The following is a 17,673-nucleotide window of genomic DNA, read 5'->3' on the forward strand; positions in this document are numbered from 1 at the left end:
AACCTGTAACAGAGCAGTAGAAGATTTTAATGCCATTTTGACCTCCCACCCCTGAGGGTGATGTCTGAGGAAACTAGCTGCCTTCTGAATGTGGGCAAAAGAACAAGATTTTATGGACATTGGAATTATAATGTGATGATGAAGAAGAGGTGGGGATGTTTTCTGAGACCAATCCTCAGCGGCAGCGTTGTTGTCGAGTGTTTCGGGTTGTTTTTGTTTCTTCTTCGTGTGCTGTTGTTATCTCTTGTTAGGCTGCATGCTTAGACAGTTTGGTTCTGGCATGAACGTTCATCCACCTGGTAGAAAACAATCTGTTGTGAATGTGTTTGCATAAAGAGAAACAACACAAAAAGTAAATTATATATATATATAAATATTAATAAACTAAAGATTGGCGAGCTTCGTCACCCACGTACGTCCATTTTCTATTCACTGTGTAAATGTACAGATCTGTACCTGAACGCCTCATCGATGTCAAATGTTCAAAGATTTGTACATTGACTCATGTTCTCTGCGTGTGCGTGTGTGTGTGAGTGTTTGTGTGTGTGTGTGAGGTTCCCTTCAGTCACTTCCTGTTGTACTAAGTAGCTGAAAACGTTTGACTCTGCCTTCTGTTGCTCGCACTTTATTCGATTGTAAACTTTATTGCACTCTTAAAAATGACGTGTCAGGATGAACGTGTGTGAGCGTGATTACAGATCAGGGTGTGTATATTTGATTCAATGTTCTTGATTATTATTAAACTTAATTTGTGTAACTGACAGCCCAATTCATCTTTGAAATAAGAGCAGAGGAAAGACCGAAGTGAACACTGAAGTTAAGTCTGAACAATCGTTTGACTTTCATTTCCAACGAGGGATTTCTTTCTACACATTATCTGTTTTCCCCCGATGCTTTAACACATGAATGAAGATTTGGACCAATGAAGTGAAGTGTTGTTAAAAATGATTCCCAAGCAGGGGCGTTCTCAGGGTTTCTGGACCCCACTTAAAGATATCTCATGTTGACCCTCCACGCTCCACCAGCTCTTTAAATGTCACAATCTCTGTCTGCCTTCTGACCGTAAACAATAGGGCATGAAGCGAAAGGGCTCGAGCCACCCAATGGTGCGTTCCATTTGATTTCGGAAGTCGGAAACTCTGAGTTGCCGGTCTATCGCGTCATCAGGAACGCCCCCTGAAGTAGGAATTCCGACTCGGAAACTCAGAATCTTCAGTAGCCCGAGTTCAGATCCAATATGGCCGCTACGTGCATCGACAGGGATGTTTAATTTGTGCAGCTTAGTCGTCTTTTTGTGTAATTAAATCAATCAAACTGATGGTATCATGCAAGTTATCTCTGTGGAGGTGTTTTCATGTTATTTCCGGTCAAAAACTATCACGTAGTGTGTGGTTATCGTCTGGTATTAGCTAACAAAACAAAGGTAGTCCTGGAGGCGTCCATGTTGCTTTTCCGACTTGCAACTGGAACGCATTAACTCGGGTGTAACGTCATTCCCAGTTCTGAGATCTGAGTTCGGAGGTAAATGGAATGCAGCACAAGCCCTTCCAGAGAGGGGGCGTGGTCAGACACAGCTCATTTACATATTTAAAGGTACAGACACAGAAGCAGCCTGTTCTGAGCAGGGCTGAAATAGAGGGGTTTATAGACATGATCAAATACAGGATCAGAGTGGATTTAGAACAAGGAACTTCACACACGTTTTGAGGAGCTCTGAGACTTATTTACACTGAAGAGGAGGAGGAGGATATGTCACCTTTAAGATCCCTTGGTCCGCACCTTTACACATCCGTTAATATTTACAGTCTTTGGTTTAGACTCACAGCTGTCCATACATATCATAAATATAATCAGAGTGGTGAATGACGACACTGAAACGTGAATCAGAAGTGAAAAAGTGCAGCGGGTTTTTATTTAAAAGCAGTTCTTACACATAAATCTTTCTGCTGGTCGGCCACATGGAGGAAAACACTGACGTCTGTACAGTTATAAATATAATACTTGGACACTCAGACATAAATCACATCATCATCAGAACAAAACAATAAACACATAGTTCCACAGACACAGCATCCATCTGAACAGCAGGTCAACGTCTGAGAAGAGATCCTGGTAGAGGCGAATACCTGAGAGGGTTATTATGAGGTTTCTTAAAGAGACAGTGTTAGCGGTGAATCTGTGCAATCATACAAAAAAAACAAAAAAAATGTGCCGTGTAAGCATGTCTGTTACAAATCTGATCTGCAGCACAGTAAGAAAGATGAGTTCAGATTAGTGTCGCTGAAAGTTTCATCACATCTCAGGATTGAATGAGCTGTAACAAACAGACAATCTGATCGACTCGATTCTGACAGACACGATATTTACGAGGCACACGACACGAAGGCAGTGAGGTTTTTACTAAAGAGATCGTCTCGAGGTCACACTGATGTCATTAGGGGAACCTTGGGTTTGAATTTCGCACAAAGAAAAAAGAAGCTCTCACCTCAGAGGGTTAAAGGATCTATCGCTATTTAGGAATCAATATTTAAAGACAATTCGGGTTGTCAGTTAATCGCGATTAATCGCAGGCTAGTTTTTAGTTTTTGGCTTTTTTTGTGCCTTTATTTAGAGACAGGAAGTGGAAAGAGTCAGAAATCAGGGAGAGAGTGGGGAAAGACATATCGGCTCTGAACCGGGGCGCCCGCCTGGAGGACCACAACCTCATCACATGGGGCGTCAAACCAACCACCTGGCCACCGGTACCCTGAAATTCCACTATCTCCACTTTCCTATCGCCAAATAATATCACATCTTATAAAGTCCCAAACATCATCTCCTGACATCGTCCTGTTCACTCGTTATAAACTTTATTGAAAAAAGATAAACTTTAAAAAAGTACTGAATGTTTTTCTTAATGGTGACCTTTATCTCCCTGATGAAACAGAAGGATCTCTGCGGGTCATTGTCGGGGTTGCAGTGTTCGTTGTGGACATCAGGAGCATTTACGTGTCTCTGGGGGGGGTGCTCAGGCCTCCTCCATGGGGGGGAGGTTGTAGCAGCCTTCGGGGATGGAGCGCTTGATGTCCTCCAGGTTTGCGATGTCTTTCAGGATGGTGTCAATGTCCTGGTTGATGCCGGTAAGACGGCGTCTATGCGCGGCCTCCTGGTCCTCCATGTCCTTGAGCCGAGGCCTCAGGCGGTCCTCCACGTCCCTCTGAGCGCCGGCCAACGAGTCCTCCAGCTGCTTCAGCTGTGTCTCATCCACGGGGCTGGTCTGGCCTACAGAGGACAGAAACAGAGATCGAAAAGATGTTTACACACAAGCCCCGGAAGTCTTCCTCCACAGCGAGAACAATCCCTTTCCCAAGCGAAGGAGGACAACAAGGCAAGACGTGGCAAAAAGTAGATGCTGACATGGCGGATGTAGCGACAGAGGGTGACACTAAAATAACATTCTTGACATTTATACACATCGACGTGTAACTAGATGTGTTCAGGGTATCACCAAAGAGTGGGAAAGAACGAACTGGAGGGAAGTAAAGAGTATGAAGCAGCTTCATCATGTGCACAAAGATCAGAGAGCTGGCAAGTCCTGTTTAAGTGTGGTTAAAGAATTGGGCCGTTTGCGTTCACACATGCAGCTCAGTTAGAAAGTTTTTGGCCAGTTTTAGTGCACGCACCTCCCCGCTCCAGGAGTTTGCAATGTAACCACAAACTTGATCCTACAACATGACAGAACAGATCCTTACAGAGATGCATCGCTCAGCTGCTGTCCTAGTTACTCACCCGTGTTAGCAAGGAGGTCGTTGACGACCCTCAGAGTGTCTCTCACTGAGTCTTTGGTCTGTTTGGCGTTGTTGAAAGCTGCTAACGCTCCAGCGGCGGTCTGCGGAGGAAACGTTTACATCACTTTTAATTTCTAGCGCCACAAGTTAAAAAAAGTTGTACATTTACATTGATATTTGAGTTTACCAGACTGGCATCGTTCCCCAGCCCCCGGGCGGCGTTCAACTCAGTGATCAGGTCTCCCGATACTCGGGCGGCGTTCTCCCCCAGACCTTTGACCTCTTTGTTCAGTTTGATGGCTTCGTTCATCAGGTCAGCATGATCCGGCAGAGATCCGATGTTTTTCTTGAGGTTAAAAAAAGAAAACAGTCAGAACAGAACAGACGTCCAACACTGTCAACTGCACACACACACACACACACACACACACACACACACACACACACACACACACACACACACACACACACACACACACACACACACACACACACACACACACACACACACACACACACACACACACACTTTTCTGTTATTTTTATTCTCTATTCTATTTTCACAAGATCACAGATGATAGTTTGTTACCTCCAGATCGTTGACCAGGTTCTCCAGCACGTTAATCGTTCCCAGGGCGTTGTTGTAGCTGTTGCTCACGTTTTCCAGGACAGACAGTGTCTGGGCGTTGTTCTCGACGGCCCCGTCGATGGTTCCTTTGATGCCGGGGAGACGCTTGATGGCGGCGTCGGCCAGAGCTTTGCTGCGGTCAATCTGCTGGTCGAATCCTGTGGATTAATGACAACGATTATTAGTAATAAATATAGTTACACAATTTTAAGACTTGTTTTAAATTCTTAGGTTTTAGAAATTAAGACGCTAGATATTTATACTTTGATGATTTATGGAGAGGGGCAGAGGCGCTGCTTGTCAACAGGCAACAGCTCGGGGTCCCAGACCAGTAGGAGGGCCCCATAGGGCTAATAAACGTAAACCAAAACAGTGGCCCAAAATGTGCAAATTTTTCAATTACAGTAGGAGATCTCCCTAATGGGGCCCCATCTGTTAAGTGTCACAGGCACGATGTCTGTGAAGACCAAAGTTCATCAATGAAAGTGAACAAAGAAGAATGATGAGGAATTATCCGTCTACACCGGCAGACATGATGGTGATGAACGCTGGTTGGAGGACCCCAAATACATTTTTGCTCTCTAGAATCTGCACTGGAGAGAGGGCGGGGTTTAATAAGTTTGTACTCCTCTACAGATATGTACAAAGAAACTTCCAGTTGAAAATTTGTTGTGTCAAAATCAACTTCAAATCAGAATAAGACATTGAGGAGTCAGAACAAGTCCTGTGATATTACAGTCTCTTCATGGTCACTCTTTCGGTGTGACTCTACCTTTCAGGGTGTTCAGGGCGTCGTCCAGCTCTTTGGTGTTGCCGTTGATGCGATTCAGAGCACCTTCTGTGTCCGCCTTGGCAACGTTGACTCTGTCTAACAGCTTGTTGAACTCCTGCAGAAAGAAAACAAGTTCTTTATTACACAACTCTTCATCTGTCCAACCATTAACTTAACTGCTTTTTCTTATTCGGGATTGCGGGTAGGCTGGAGCCTATCCAAGCTGCCTTTGGGCGAGAGGTGGGGTTACACCATGTCTTGTTCAGATTAATTTGGTTGTCCTTAAGAGACCCCTCAAGGATTCAGATGGTCATTTTATCAGTAAGAACAGTTTACTGTTAGTGGCTTTTTTTAATCAGACATTGCAGGTAATCTCACTGTGTACGTCTTTTACTAATAACTTGAGTTTGCTAGCCCTTCACTCCTCTCATGCTCCACCCTCTTTTTCAAATATGGTCACGTCTGGCTCCAAAAACAAAAGAAAAAACAAGAGAGGGCTTTCAAAATACCAATGGGTGACACCATATTGGCTACTTCCTCTTCTTATGTACATAACTTGAAATTAGAGTTCCTTTCAGGAGTTTTTTTTTTGCAGAGTTTGTGTTTGTGTTTAATTTAGAAGTTGGGCTGGATTCCCATGATCCTTTACCTTCTGGCCAATCTTGCCCTTGGCCAGCAAGTCCCCAGCTGCGATCTTTCCCTGCTGAACTCCGGCCTGCAGAGCCTCCAAGCCTGGGATATCCACCGCACCCTTCAGACCGCCCAACCTGGAAACCATGGCGTCCACGCCATCCTGAAGCAAAGCGGGAGAACCCAGGGGGTTAGAGACACTTAAGAATAAGAGCACAAGTGTTTCTCATGGTCAGGACTTGTTGTTTTTAAGGGATTTACCTTCAGGGATGCTGGGATGCCTCGCTCCATGTTGCTGATGTCTTTCAGCATGCCCTCCGCCATCTTGCTCTCGTCTTTGGCGCTACTGCTCAGCCGGATTGCCTGGTTCTCCAAACCCTTCACCTGAGCTGAGGTCTGATCGTATCTGCAAACACACAGAGGACACTAACTGTAAGTATCAACACAGATTTACGAGTGTGTCTAAATTATTAACAGAAAAAAGGCCGGCCCTAGAGTGCCATTTAGACGGACAGAAGTGACTCACTCAGTTTTCAAGGCTCCGATAAGCTCTTTGACTTTGTTCTCTTTGTTCATGAGAGTGCGGACCAGAGCCAGACTCCTCTCTGAGTCACTCAAAGCGTCGTTGGCGTTTTTCTCCACAGAGTCAGCCTTCGTCTGGTGTCTGCAGGAGAGACAGGAAATAGTTAGGACACAGACATCTTTAAAGTGATTTGCATGGCCTCTTGTTAATTAATCAAACAGAATAAAATGATTGTGATGTTCTTACATATTAGCGAGACTGTTGGCCGTTGTCACCAAAGAGGAGAGGCTGTTTGATCCCAGTGGAGCATCTCCAAGAGGAAGCTCCTGACAGGAAGTAAGAGACAGAGCAGGTTTTAGAAAAAAACAAATCTTACATCCTCATCCTCACCACCGAGAACATCTTACTCCATGGAAAATAATGAACAAGATTAGGAAAGCGACGCTAATTATAAATAATGGGTGTCTCAATTTTTGAGAACTAACCCCCTTAGTCACTTTAAGTATGAGCCCATATGAATCTGTTAACTATCACCAAGATCCATCATCCTTCTTCATTACTATCGGAACAGAGAGTTTCCAAAAGTAATATGGGAGGTAGAGCCTTCAGTTATCAGACCTGCTCGTGGTACCTACGGTCTCTAAATGTACTATGGGAGGTAGAGCCTTCAGTTATCAGACCTGATCGTGGTACCTACAGTCTCTAAATGTACTATGGGAGGTAGAGCCTTCAGTTATCAGGCCTGCTCGTGGTACCTACGGTCTCTAAATGTACTATGGGAGGTAGAGCCTTCAGTTATCAGGCCTGCTCGTGGTACCTACGGTCTCTAAATGTACTATGGGAGGTAGAGCCTTCAGTTATCAGACCTGCTCGTGGTACCTACGGTCTCTAAATGTACTATGGGAGGTAGAGCCTTCAGTTATCAGACCTGATCGTGGTACCTACAGTCTCTAAATGTACTATGGGAGGTAGAGCCTTCAGTTATCAGGCCTGCTCGTGGTACAGTCTCTAAATGTACTATGGGAGGTAGAGCCTTCAGTTATCAGACCTGATCGTGGTACCTACAGTCTCTAAATGTACTATGGGAGGTAGAGCCTTCAGTTATCAGGCCTGCTCGTGGTACAGTCTCTAAATGTACTATGGGAGGTAGAGCCTTCAGTTATCAGGTCTGCTCGTGGTACCTACGGTCTCTAAATGTACTATGGGAGGTATAGTTAGGGCTGGCTTAGGCTTGGACCAGCTCCTAGTAGGGTAGTCATGATACCAGATTTTAAACTTCAACATTTTTCTAGTAAAATCCAAACAATATCGATACCTGTGTGATACCTCAGCAGCAGAAATAGAAGTCCCAGGTACCCAGTGTTCGGTCATTTGATGCTTTTGATAAGAAAAATTTACAAGCAAACTCACGACTCTGTCTAGATTGCCGATACATTGTTTTTGGTACTGCACCGGCTTTTGGTTGAAAATATGACTTAAGAACTTAAGTATTTTTGAAGCTCTGGTAGTTTTTAGTTACTCTTGCGGATCAAAATTAAAAAAAGATTGCACTGATTTAAAACATTGGATTGTTTTGACAACCTTAGCTCCTTGTTATGCAGCTATAGGCTTAGACTGGAGGTGGACCTGACACACTGAGCTCAGGCGAAGTATCAGTGCTATAGCATAGTTTATCACCATACACTGCTGATACAGTCTGGAAAGTGGCACATAAAACCTGCACTGTGCTATTTGAAGTTTTCTTTGACTGACCGAAGTTTGTTGACCATTGCATGACTTTTAAACAAGAGTTAATGTCTTACAGCTGATCTGAGGTCTTGCTTGGCCTGTTCCAGTTTGCGTTTCATCTCCCTTATCAGGGTCTGAACGTTGTCCACTTTGTTTTTGTACGTCTGCTGTTGTTGTTTGATGTTGTCAGCTGCGTTGGCGATGTTTTGGATGTCCTGCCCCTCGGCGAGCTGACTCTTACTGATAGACGAAAGACGTTTCTGCAGGTTCTTCTCCTGCCCTATTGGACACAGGAGGTATGATGTCATTAGCATCAAACTGGTTATGTAGGTACCATGCATTTAGTAAACAATAAATTAAAAACAGTGCAGTGATTTGATGAAAACAAAACTATTCTTACTTAGATTAGCCTCTGAGACTCGGAGTGGAGAAAAGAAGTGTTTTCTGCACCATGCAAAAAGCATTGTCCAATTCAGTATTCCATTTGGAAATGGTGATTTATTTATTTAAAGTTACAATATGGCCATCACATCACCAGATTGATTTTAATCAATACAAAAAGCTTCTACACCTCCAATACAAGAAATAAAACAAAGAAAAAAAGCTAAACTCCCAAAACGGTCGTGTTACATCTGACTACAATAACCTAGAGTCTTGGCTTTAGCTCAGCGTAAGCAATGGCTCCACCCAGTGTTTGGTGTTGGAATTAAACATACAAACATAAAAAAGACATAATGCAAGAGCGTTCCCCGGGGTTTCATAAAGAGAATTTCTCATCCTAACGCTTGAACCAATGACAGAGAGTGTGTCTGACATCACGTCTCACCTGCCAGGAGCTCGGCGTCGGCCTCAAGGTCCCCAACCAGCTCCTCCGTGGCTCTCAGGGCGGCCTCCATCTCTGCACTGTTGGCTGGTTTCCCTCCCCACTTCATGTCCGAGAACAGAGACTCCAGGTCCTTCAGTTTAGCAGGGTACATCTCCATCTGAAACACAGAAACAAAACATCACTGAAGTCTCCATTTTCTTCTCATTTTTAGGTTTTGATCATTTATTAACTGTAAATTGTGTGTTAGGTTTAAGGATCAGTACATGTAGCACCACAGAAGAAGATGAAAACCAGTTCACCAAACTTGAACTGTACCTTTGTTTTGATAGGTCTGAAGCAGACGGGGCAGTTGGACCGATGGCACCTTAGACCCTCGAAGCCAGTTTTGCACTGACAGCGACCCAGATCATCGCACTGTGCGGACTCAGAGCCCTGAACGTCACAGTTACACGCTGGTCCCAACAAAAAGAAGAGAGACAAACAAACATGAAAGAAGAAATTCAACAACTTTTTGGACCTTTTCGTCATTCAGAGCCTGAAATATGGCCAAGGTTTAATAAAACCAAGATTCCCATTTTAGGGATGGAGCATTGTCTTATTTAAACCTCTGCCTTCGTTACTCACCAAGAGCTAAGGATGTAAAGTGGCGTTCTCGCTACCTGGCGTGTTTTTTTTTCTACTGACGTTCGTTAAGCTGCTCTGTCTTTATTAATTTCACAAAGAAAGATCCACTCGATAATGATGAGTTAAATATTGTCAGTCGTTCTTACGTTTGCAGGCGTCGCTCGCTCGGCTGTGGTAGTAACCTCGCTCACACTCCTCGCAGCTGCGCCCCCTCGTGTTGTTCACACACTTCAGACATTCGCCGCTGCTGCGATCACAGCTTCCCTCCACGTTGATGTCGATGTGGCCGTTGCATTGGCAGGGCCTGCAGGGTCGCTGCACGCCGGCGCCCCCTGCAGGGTTACCGTAAAAACCTTCCTGACACACGTCGCAGCGGAAACCTGAGGAGAGATTATTCATTCGTTGTTAATATTAATGATGTCATGAAGAGAAGTACAAAGTGATAAAGATCTTGAGAACCAGAAGCGACCATATTAGGACAGCTCCACTATGTAACGTATTGACCTGAAGTGAACCCAAACTCACAGGACACAAATTAAAACCCCACTCTTCCTGTTTGCTGATAACAAAAGCCATTCATTTGATTAACTGTTTGGACCTGTTGAACAAACTGTCTTAACCAACATAAACCATTTCTGATATAAAAGAATTTCGGTTCAATCCCTGAATCAGATATATACATTCATGACATCAAGACTAACACTTTCATGCAAGTTAGATTCCGCTACGATCATCTATGACGAACTTGGTTATTTAAGGATTAAATCACATTTCTGAATCTTACGTGGAGCACTACTGCCCTCTAGTGGCAAGAGCGCTGTACTGATCTGAGTTTCAGGACAGAGGTGTTACGATAGTTGATGATTTTGTCCGAGTTATAAACTTAGTATTTTAAGATATGATTTTATACTCTTCATACTATATTAATGTGTTTTTGAATGTTGAATGTTATAATGCTGGTTTCATTCCCAAACAGGCGGAAATCGTCTAACTGTCTTCAGGTTGGACGTAATGTCTATTGTATAATTGCACAATTGTCTGAAATGCTTAATGTCTGAAATAATTCTACATACTTATATTGACATGGTGATGTTCATATGATCAAAGTTCTCATTTATGCTCTTAATAAGTAAAGGACTCGGAGTGAATTAAAGTAATGGATAAATGTCGAAGCTCGTCTCTTCTTCGAAAGTTTTTCTTCACCCTCTGAGACGTCTATTGTTAATTCTTGTTTCGAACCACTTTGTTTCTTTACATTTTGCCGACGCGAAACTCTTTGAATTCAAGCCCGGACTCGCAGGACCTGCAGACCTCGACTCCAACTTAAATACCCCTTATCCTTCATGCCCGCATCCTAAGGCTCTTTTTCCTACAGCTGCTTTCCTTTTTCTCCTTTTTGAAGTATTGATCATTCGTCTTCCAGAACATTATTTTTTCCTATTCTCACACTTGACTACAAGTGACCATTCAAGTCAAGTGAGGGTCAACGAGCGTCAATCCTGATGAACGTTAATTAAGACTCTTTGAGCCGCTGAGAGAAGGACCCACGGACCCACGGATGACTGATTGGACCGCTGTGTTTTTCTTCAAACCCATCTCATTGTCGACTCCGACCAGACCTGCTACGGCGGTTATCGTGGGCCACCGGCATTCCTGATCCGAAAGAACTCGACGGGAAGTCTTGGTACCACTCGGTGGAGTTCAATTGAACACTACGTCTCAGTAAGGAAGCGTTCTGATTATGAGATTGGGTTGTTCAGTAAAGCTTGTGGTATCCGAATCAAAGCCTCAGAGTCAACTTTCTATTTCTTTTTCTATTTCTATTTTATTTTCTTTCTCAAAATCCCACTTCGTTAAATCCCTCAAACAATATCGTTTTTAAACTCCAAATCTAACATAAGAATCTCACCATTGCAACTTAGAAACAACACAATATTATTATTCACGTTATATCACTGTCGTAATTATATTCTTTGCCTATTCATTTCCTTTAAACATTTTATGTTTCTCATTTTTCTTTATTAAACTTCCATATAAACTTTCAGTACGTCTGTGTAATTTTATGGTTTTACTGCTTGAGTATTCATCCCAATGATATGAGACAGATTTATAGATTCATTAATTACTACAGGTAATATTAGTTTCCTTACTTAACAAGGACGGTGCCCCGAGTTATATAATGAAAGTAGTTTAATCCGCAACAACCCTCTTGTCCATATATGGTCACTTCCTTCGTAAAAATACTGAAAACATGACCACGGCTTGATTCTGTGACACAAAGTGACAGACGGAGATATTCATTGTTGGGTTCAATCAGTTGGAACATTTGAGTGTTTGAGTTGGAGTAAGGGTCCTGAGGGGTACCTGTGGTCCCGGTAGGGCAGCCGTCACACCGGGGCTGCAGTGAACCAGCAGCCAGCGAGCAGGACACTCCGTCGGGACAGGGACACTTCACACAGGACCGGGGGCTCCAGGGGTCTCTGTAGAAGCCATTTGAACAGGGTGTCTCGTCGGCAGAGTAACAGTCTCCGGTCAGAGGGTCGCAGCTGCCTCCTCTGCAGCTGCACGGCTCACAGGTGCTGAACGCTCCGTCTGAAGGGGCGCTGCGTCTGAACCCGGCTGAGCAACTCTCGCAGAAGTCCCCCTCGTACCCCTCCGGACAACTGCAGGTCTGAACCCAGCGGGCCGGGACGCCATCTCCACGCCGAGCAGACATCAGCTTCACGTCGTCAATGTAACCTCGTCCTGAAAGAAAAACAAAATGGTGTTGCAGCGATGGAAGCGGTCAAGAGAAGTGGTTCAGATAGAAGTGATTGTACCCGACCTAAAAAGCCTCTGCATGTTTCTAATAAGCTCCACGAGCAGAAACAGCTCTCTATGATGTTTAGAATTTAGACTGCAGTACCCGTTTTAAACACTAGGGGTCAGAGTTACATACTGCTCCTTAAGTTATTTTTAATAAAGTGAGGGAACACATGAACAAAAAAAAACGGAGAAGGAGCTCACCGTTCTCTCCAAACGTGGCTCTGATCTTGATGGCGGTGACGTTCTGGAGGAGCGTCTGGAACTGGGCCGAGGAGATCTGAGGCCTCCACCTGCTGGTGGGCTGCTCGTCCAGTCTACACACAAGTTCACAGTTAACACAGTTTTACACACTGATGCACATTCATCTGCTGGAGTTCGTAACATCCTTTCAATAAACAAATAACAAAAGTCCGAATCAGATAAAAGATTAAGGTCGATATCACTACTGCTATGTTTGCTACGTGGTGCTGCCATCTAGTGAATCGTCTCTAAAGGTGCATTATGTCGTCTGAGCCAGTGTTGAATGTTTATACTCAGCCTTTTATCGGTGACTCAGACGAGACGATGATTATAATCCTCTGAACGCTCACACTAGACGACTTTAGAAGAAAATGCACTTTTTTTATAAAGTGTAGTTTACTATAATTATCGGAGAATGTTCTTGTCGTTGTGACAACAAGCAGACCGAGATGTTTCAGGCAGAGACTGAATCCATCAGGTGTGTTTGTGTGTTTGAGGTTTCTCTTTAGAGACTGTAGGTACCATGAGGTTTGTTTGGACTCGCTCTGATTTACTAAAGACAGTTTCCTGGACTCTGACACGCAGGTATGTGCACACCTGAGTGAAAGAATAATATTTGACTTGGAGCGATGATGAGGAGAGACTGTAAACACAATGTGACGTCATCCTCTGGTTTGTATTCGAGTGTTTGGGATTCAGAGCGTCAACATTCTGATTCCTCGGAGCCGGGAGAGAAAATATGAAGAAGGGACTCGTGAAGGACTTCACTAGCTAGTTTCTGACTCGTGATGGGACCAGAGTTTACTGAATGAACGAGAGATTGAGACCATGAACTCGTGAGAAAAATATTCACTGAGTGATTAAATCAACTGAAGATGAACAGACGTCATCTCTCCCTGCTGGACATTAGACAGAATGCAGATTAAGGCACACTTCTCCAGGTGTGAGTCCTCACCTGAAGCTGTATCTGATCTTCTGTCCACAGGGGACGATGGAGCGCAGGTCGCCCAGCGAGGCGGACACTTTGAGGCCGGAACCTTCCAGAATCACGTCGCTGGTGGACGGGTGGCGGACGCCGCGGTCCAGACGCAGCAAGAAGGAAAAGTTCTGAGCGTAACTCAGCAACTGATTCCCCAGGTAAGGAGCTGTAGGAGAGGAGAGAGACACAGCCGGTCAGGGAGGAGGCGAGGAAAGGAAGAGAAGAAGAAGAAGAGGGAGGAGGAGGCATTTAAGGATGAAAGGAGAGGAGGAAGGAGGCGACAGGTAGGAAAGGAACGGAAAAGAAGAAGGAGGAGGTATTTAACGAAGAAAGGAGAGGAGAAAAGGAGGTGACAGGGAGGAAAGGAAATAAAATTAAAGGAAAGAGGAGAGGAAAGAAAGGAGGTGAAAAGATTTGACGAGGCGAGGCGAGTCTTAAGGAATTTAGAAAAGGGATGAAAAGGATTTAGGAGATGAAACAAGGGAAGAAGGACCGTGAAGAAGAAATGATTGGTGCAAGATAAAAGGGGCGGGGTTTGATCTCACCTGGGGCGTGCAGGTACATGGGCAGGCTGTTTTTGGAGATCACCTCCAGGTCCTGGTGTGTCGGTGACCAGCGGAAGTGAACGTTGTCAGGGGTGTGGCCTTGAACCGTCGCTGCCTTCCAGCCATCCATACCTGAAAACACAAGTCGGTCGGTAAACATTTTCCTCTTTTACTTTGAAATGCAACCCATTAATATCACTGTCAGAGTCTTTTATTGTGAAGCAGGGAGGTGACAGGTTACCGGTGTTGAAGGTGGAGGTCACGTTGTGGGCGGAGTAACCGGACCGTGCCGAACAAGCGCTGCTGTGGCCATAACAGAAACACGGCAGGGTCCGTTTCCCAGAGTCCTCTCTGGGCTGACGGCTGCAAACCACAACAGGAAGTCAAAGTTAAAGTACCAAAATGAAATCAATGATCAGTTTCAGTGCAGCGACCGCTGTGACTGTGACTTTGAGGTTAGTTTTTCGATCCGACAGGAAGTACGTCTCACCTTTGCTTGCAGCCGTTTGGTCTGATTGGTCCATCCGGGCAGCGGTTGCATTTCTGTCCTGTGACGCCCTCTTTGCAGCTGCAGCGCCCCCTGCTGTCACATGTGTTACTGGCAGAGCCTGGATAAAATGTTAAGAAAAGTTTACACATCCAGCATCACTGAGCAGCTTTCAGAGTATCAGGACTGTTTTCTTAAGACAGGTATATTTATTGCGTTCTCTTACCTGTGGGGTTGCAGCCGCAGGGCGTGCAGCTCAGTGCTGCCCCCTCCTGGTAGAAGCCGGCCTTGCAGCGCTCGCAGTGCCTTCCTTCAGTGTTTCCCTGGCAGTCGAGGCAGTGCAGCCCCCAGGTGTCCCGAAGGCAATACCGAGATTTCCCATTACAGTTACAACGTAGTGTCGCTGTGGGAGGAGACAAGGAGGACACGTTAGTTTGATTTGATCAAGTCAAAAATATCTAATTTCATTTAAAACGAAAGGAGCAACAAGGCATGCTATGTTGAAGTGCTTCTCTGAGGTTAGAACACAGAAAGGTTTACAGACCCATGCAGAGCTGGATAAACACTGAAGCTTCAGAGTCCACCACATGGTGACCTGTGTGAGCATCCACTCTAGAGAGGAGGGGGGAGACAGCTCTCTACAATGTTTAGAATTTAGACTGCAGTACCCATTTTAAACACAAGGTGTCAGAGTTACATACTGCTCCTTTAAACTGATTTGTCCAGATAATGCTGCCAATGCAGCGAGCAACATTTACTTTAAGTTTCTTGAAGTGGGATGAAATGTTTTATTGCAAGAAACTTAAAGTCAAAGTTTAAGGAACATTGTGGAGTCTGAATTATTAGTTTCCCGTCTCCCCTCTGAGTTTAAATCTGAGCGACGACTGCTTCAAAGTTGTTTACAGAGAGTGAAGCTCTTTGTGTGTTTTGTGGTTTGTTCAGAAATTTCAGAGAGAGCTGCTCCTCTCAGACCGAAGCCCTGCAGACAAATCCAAAGACTCCACTGAGTCCCACCCAAAGCAGCCAACGCCCAAAGGTGTGTCTGCAGCGAGCACACACACAAAGAGACCTGACAGGACTTTGTGCTGCAGCGAGACACCGGCTGCTCTACAGCTTCATCTCCTCACGGAGTTTCAACAGGCTTCTGCTTGTTAGAGCTGAGAGCAGAAACAAGAGATATCACACCCATGAACAGAATTTAACGGTGACGACAGACGGACAGAAGAATGAAAGAGCCTGAATCCGCCTGAGTGCTGTAATCTTTACCCCTTACATTTCCATAGTAGCTACCTTGCTATGATTGATAACAAGTTAAGCCCTTCGTACACTTTACGACTTCATGCCGATTCAGAAACAGTTTTTGAGTTGCGCGACGGCCAAACAACATTCGATCAGCTACTCAGTCAGATTCATTTTCTGACATGTTTGATATTTCCGTCCTATAACTGCACACACTTACACAGTGAGAGCAGAGCCACGCGCTGAATCCCCGATGCAAACTCCACACAGAGAGAAACCTGGCAGACGGGGATTCAAACCAGGAACCTCCTCGCTGTGAGGCGACAGCGATAACCACTGGTGCTGGACCACGGTGCTGCCTGACAGTCAAGCTCGGGCATAGACCTGCACGCTGCTGTAGCCACCTCACTTGTTTCCGAACCAGATTTTTTTTTTTACAGACAAAAAAGAAGACACATGGTCCAACAGTCTTTGTCAACTTATATACATTATATTTGTGTCCTTGTGTGACGTGACCCGCTGTAGTTTTCTGTAGTAAAGGTTGTAAAAAAAAACAGAGATTGACTTCTGTAAGCATCCAGAGGAGTTCAAGGTGTGTCTCTTCGTTTTTCCTGACCGTTGTATCCCTCACACTCTGTGATTCAGGGATTCCTGCAGACTCTACCTGCTCGCTGTGAGCGGTTCAGAGTCCCTGAGGAGGTGAGACATCATGACTCACCGTGTGATAAGACTTAATGATCGTCTGAGTGCACCGCCGGCGGCCATGAGCTCTGGAATTACAGCATTTTCCAGCATGTGTGTGATTCCTCTACGAACATGACAACACATGAGGAGGCCTCGGAGTTTTCTTCGCCCCGAGGGAAGGGAAAACAAGTAACACCAACGTTCAAAGTAACACCAACGTTCAAAGGAAATGAAGACTATCTCTGAACTAGGTTTATATTGCCTTCAAAATAAAAGTCCTCCTGGTCCCTCTAACAGCATAAAGACAATCAACACAGTTTTTTTCACGTCATATGAAGCTTGTGTTGGTATCTCACCGGCCATCTTTCCCCGAATACCGACGCACACAGGTGCAACATAATGATGCCCTGAGTGGGCACAGTTTCACAGCAACACAAACTAATGACAACCAATCAGAGGCGGGGACAGTTAATCCAAAATGTTACTCCGTTTCTTCACCTCTTCTGACGTCAGTTTGTTTTCTCATGATCAGCGTCATGACATCGCTGCTGTTCTGTGTTCATATCACTCGTGCTTCATCGCTGGAAAGCTGCGCTTCTTGTGACTCCGACCGTTTAAGCCGTTTAAAGACCCGACCAACACAGCAGCCACAATCTACGCATTTGTCAGACCACCGCCAGTCAAACACGTGCGCTCCACATGATACACGCTGTAACAAGGAAAAAAAGAACGCCATGAAAGGATCGCTCTACTACTTCATCCTGAAGAAACACGATTCATATTTTAGATTGAATGAGTGTAAAGTTAAAGCTGTCGAGGGAACATTGAGCTTCTCTGAATCTTCATGAAAACACGTTGTAGATATTTACTCCTCGCCGTCCTCCTCGCCGCCACTCATCGTCAGTCAACTGAGCTGAACTCTAACGTGTCATTTCAACTGTAATTACTTCCCACCATTTGAAGGGAGGCAGCTCAGGCTCAGCCTCACCCACACAGGAGAGGGGGGGGGGCTCATACACAGGTGAGGGGAGGACAGCCCCATCCTTATACGAGACGGGAAGATTTCATTTTAATTCAGAATGTTTCCCTGAAACGGAATCTCTTTAAACTGTCTTAAATTTTGGATTTAATCGAGACAAGACCAAAACATTTAGGGATCAAGACCGAGTCAAGACCAAGACCAAGGCAGGGTAAGA

At 44.8% G+C, this 17,673-nt stretch overlaps 1 protein-coding gene across 1 annotated transcript in view; it reads right to left on the reverse strand.

Annotated features, from left to right (window-relative positions):
* Positions 1-1,883: 1,883 nt before the first annotated feature.
* Positions 1,884-17,673, reverse strand: part of lamc2 (laminin, gamma 2) — a 17,171-nt gene continuing 1,381 nt past the window's right edge. The window contains exons 2-21 of the mRNA XM_020659040.3: positions 14,781-14,957; positions 14,558-14,675; positions 14,309-14,430; positions 14,068-14,199; positions 13,499-13,688; positions 12,505-12,617; positions 11,863-12,243; positions 9,645-9,878; positions 9,190-9,326; positions 8,875-9,031; positions 8,123-8,328; positions 6,567-6,646; positions 6,324-6,461; positions 6,059-6,203; positions 5,817-5,960; positions 5,168-5,282; positions 4,357-4,553; positions 3,955-4,113; positions 3,769-3,868; positions 1,884-3,261 (exon numbers count right to left, since the gene is read on the reverse strand). Coding sequence (XP_020514696.2) covers positions 3,008-3,261; positions 3,769-3,868; positions 3,955-4,113; positions 4,357-4,553; positions 5,168-5,282; positions 5,817-5,960; positions 6,059-6,203; positions 6,324-6,461; positions 6,567-6,646; positions 8,123-8,328; positions 8,875-9,031; positions 9,190-9,326; positions 9,645-9,878; positions 11,863-12,243; positions 12,505-12,617; positions 13,499-13,688; positions 14,068-14,199; positions 14,309-14,430; positions 14,558-14,675; positions 14,781-14,957 — 3,299 coding nt within the window. The 3' untranslated portion in view covers positions 1,884-3,007. The remainder of the gene's footprint in view (positions 3,262-3,768; positions 3,869-3,954; positions 4,114-4,356; positions 4,554-5,167; positions 5,283-5,816; positions 5,961-6,058; positions 6,204-6,323; positions 6,462-6,566; positions 6,647-8,122; positions 8,329-8,874; positions 9,032-9,189; positions 9,327-9,644; positions 9,879-11,862; positions 12,244-12,504; positions 12,618-13,498; positions 13,689-14,067; positions 14,200-14,308; positions 14,431-14,557; positions 14,676-14,780; positions 14,958-17,673) is intronic.

This window comes from Labrus bergylta, chromosome 4, assembly GCF_963930695.1.
Source record: "Labrus bergylta chromosome 4, fLabBer1.1, whole genome shotgun sequence".
Classification (NCBI taxonomy): domain Eukaryota; kingdom Metazoa; phylum Chordata; class Actinopteri; order Labriformes; family Labridae; genus Labrus; species Labrus bergylta.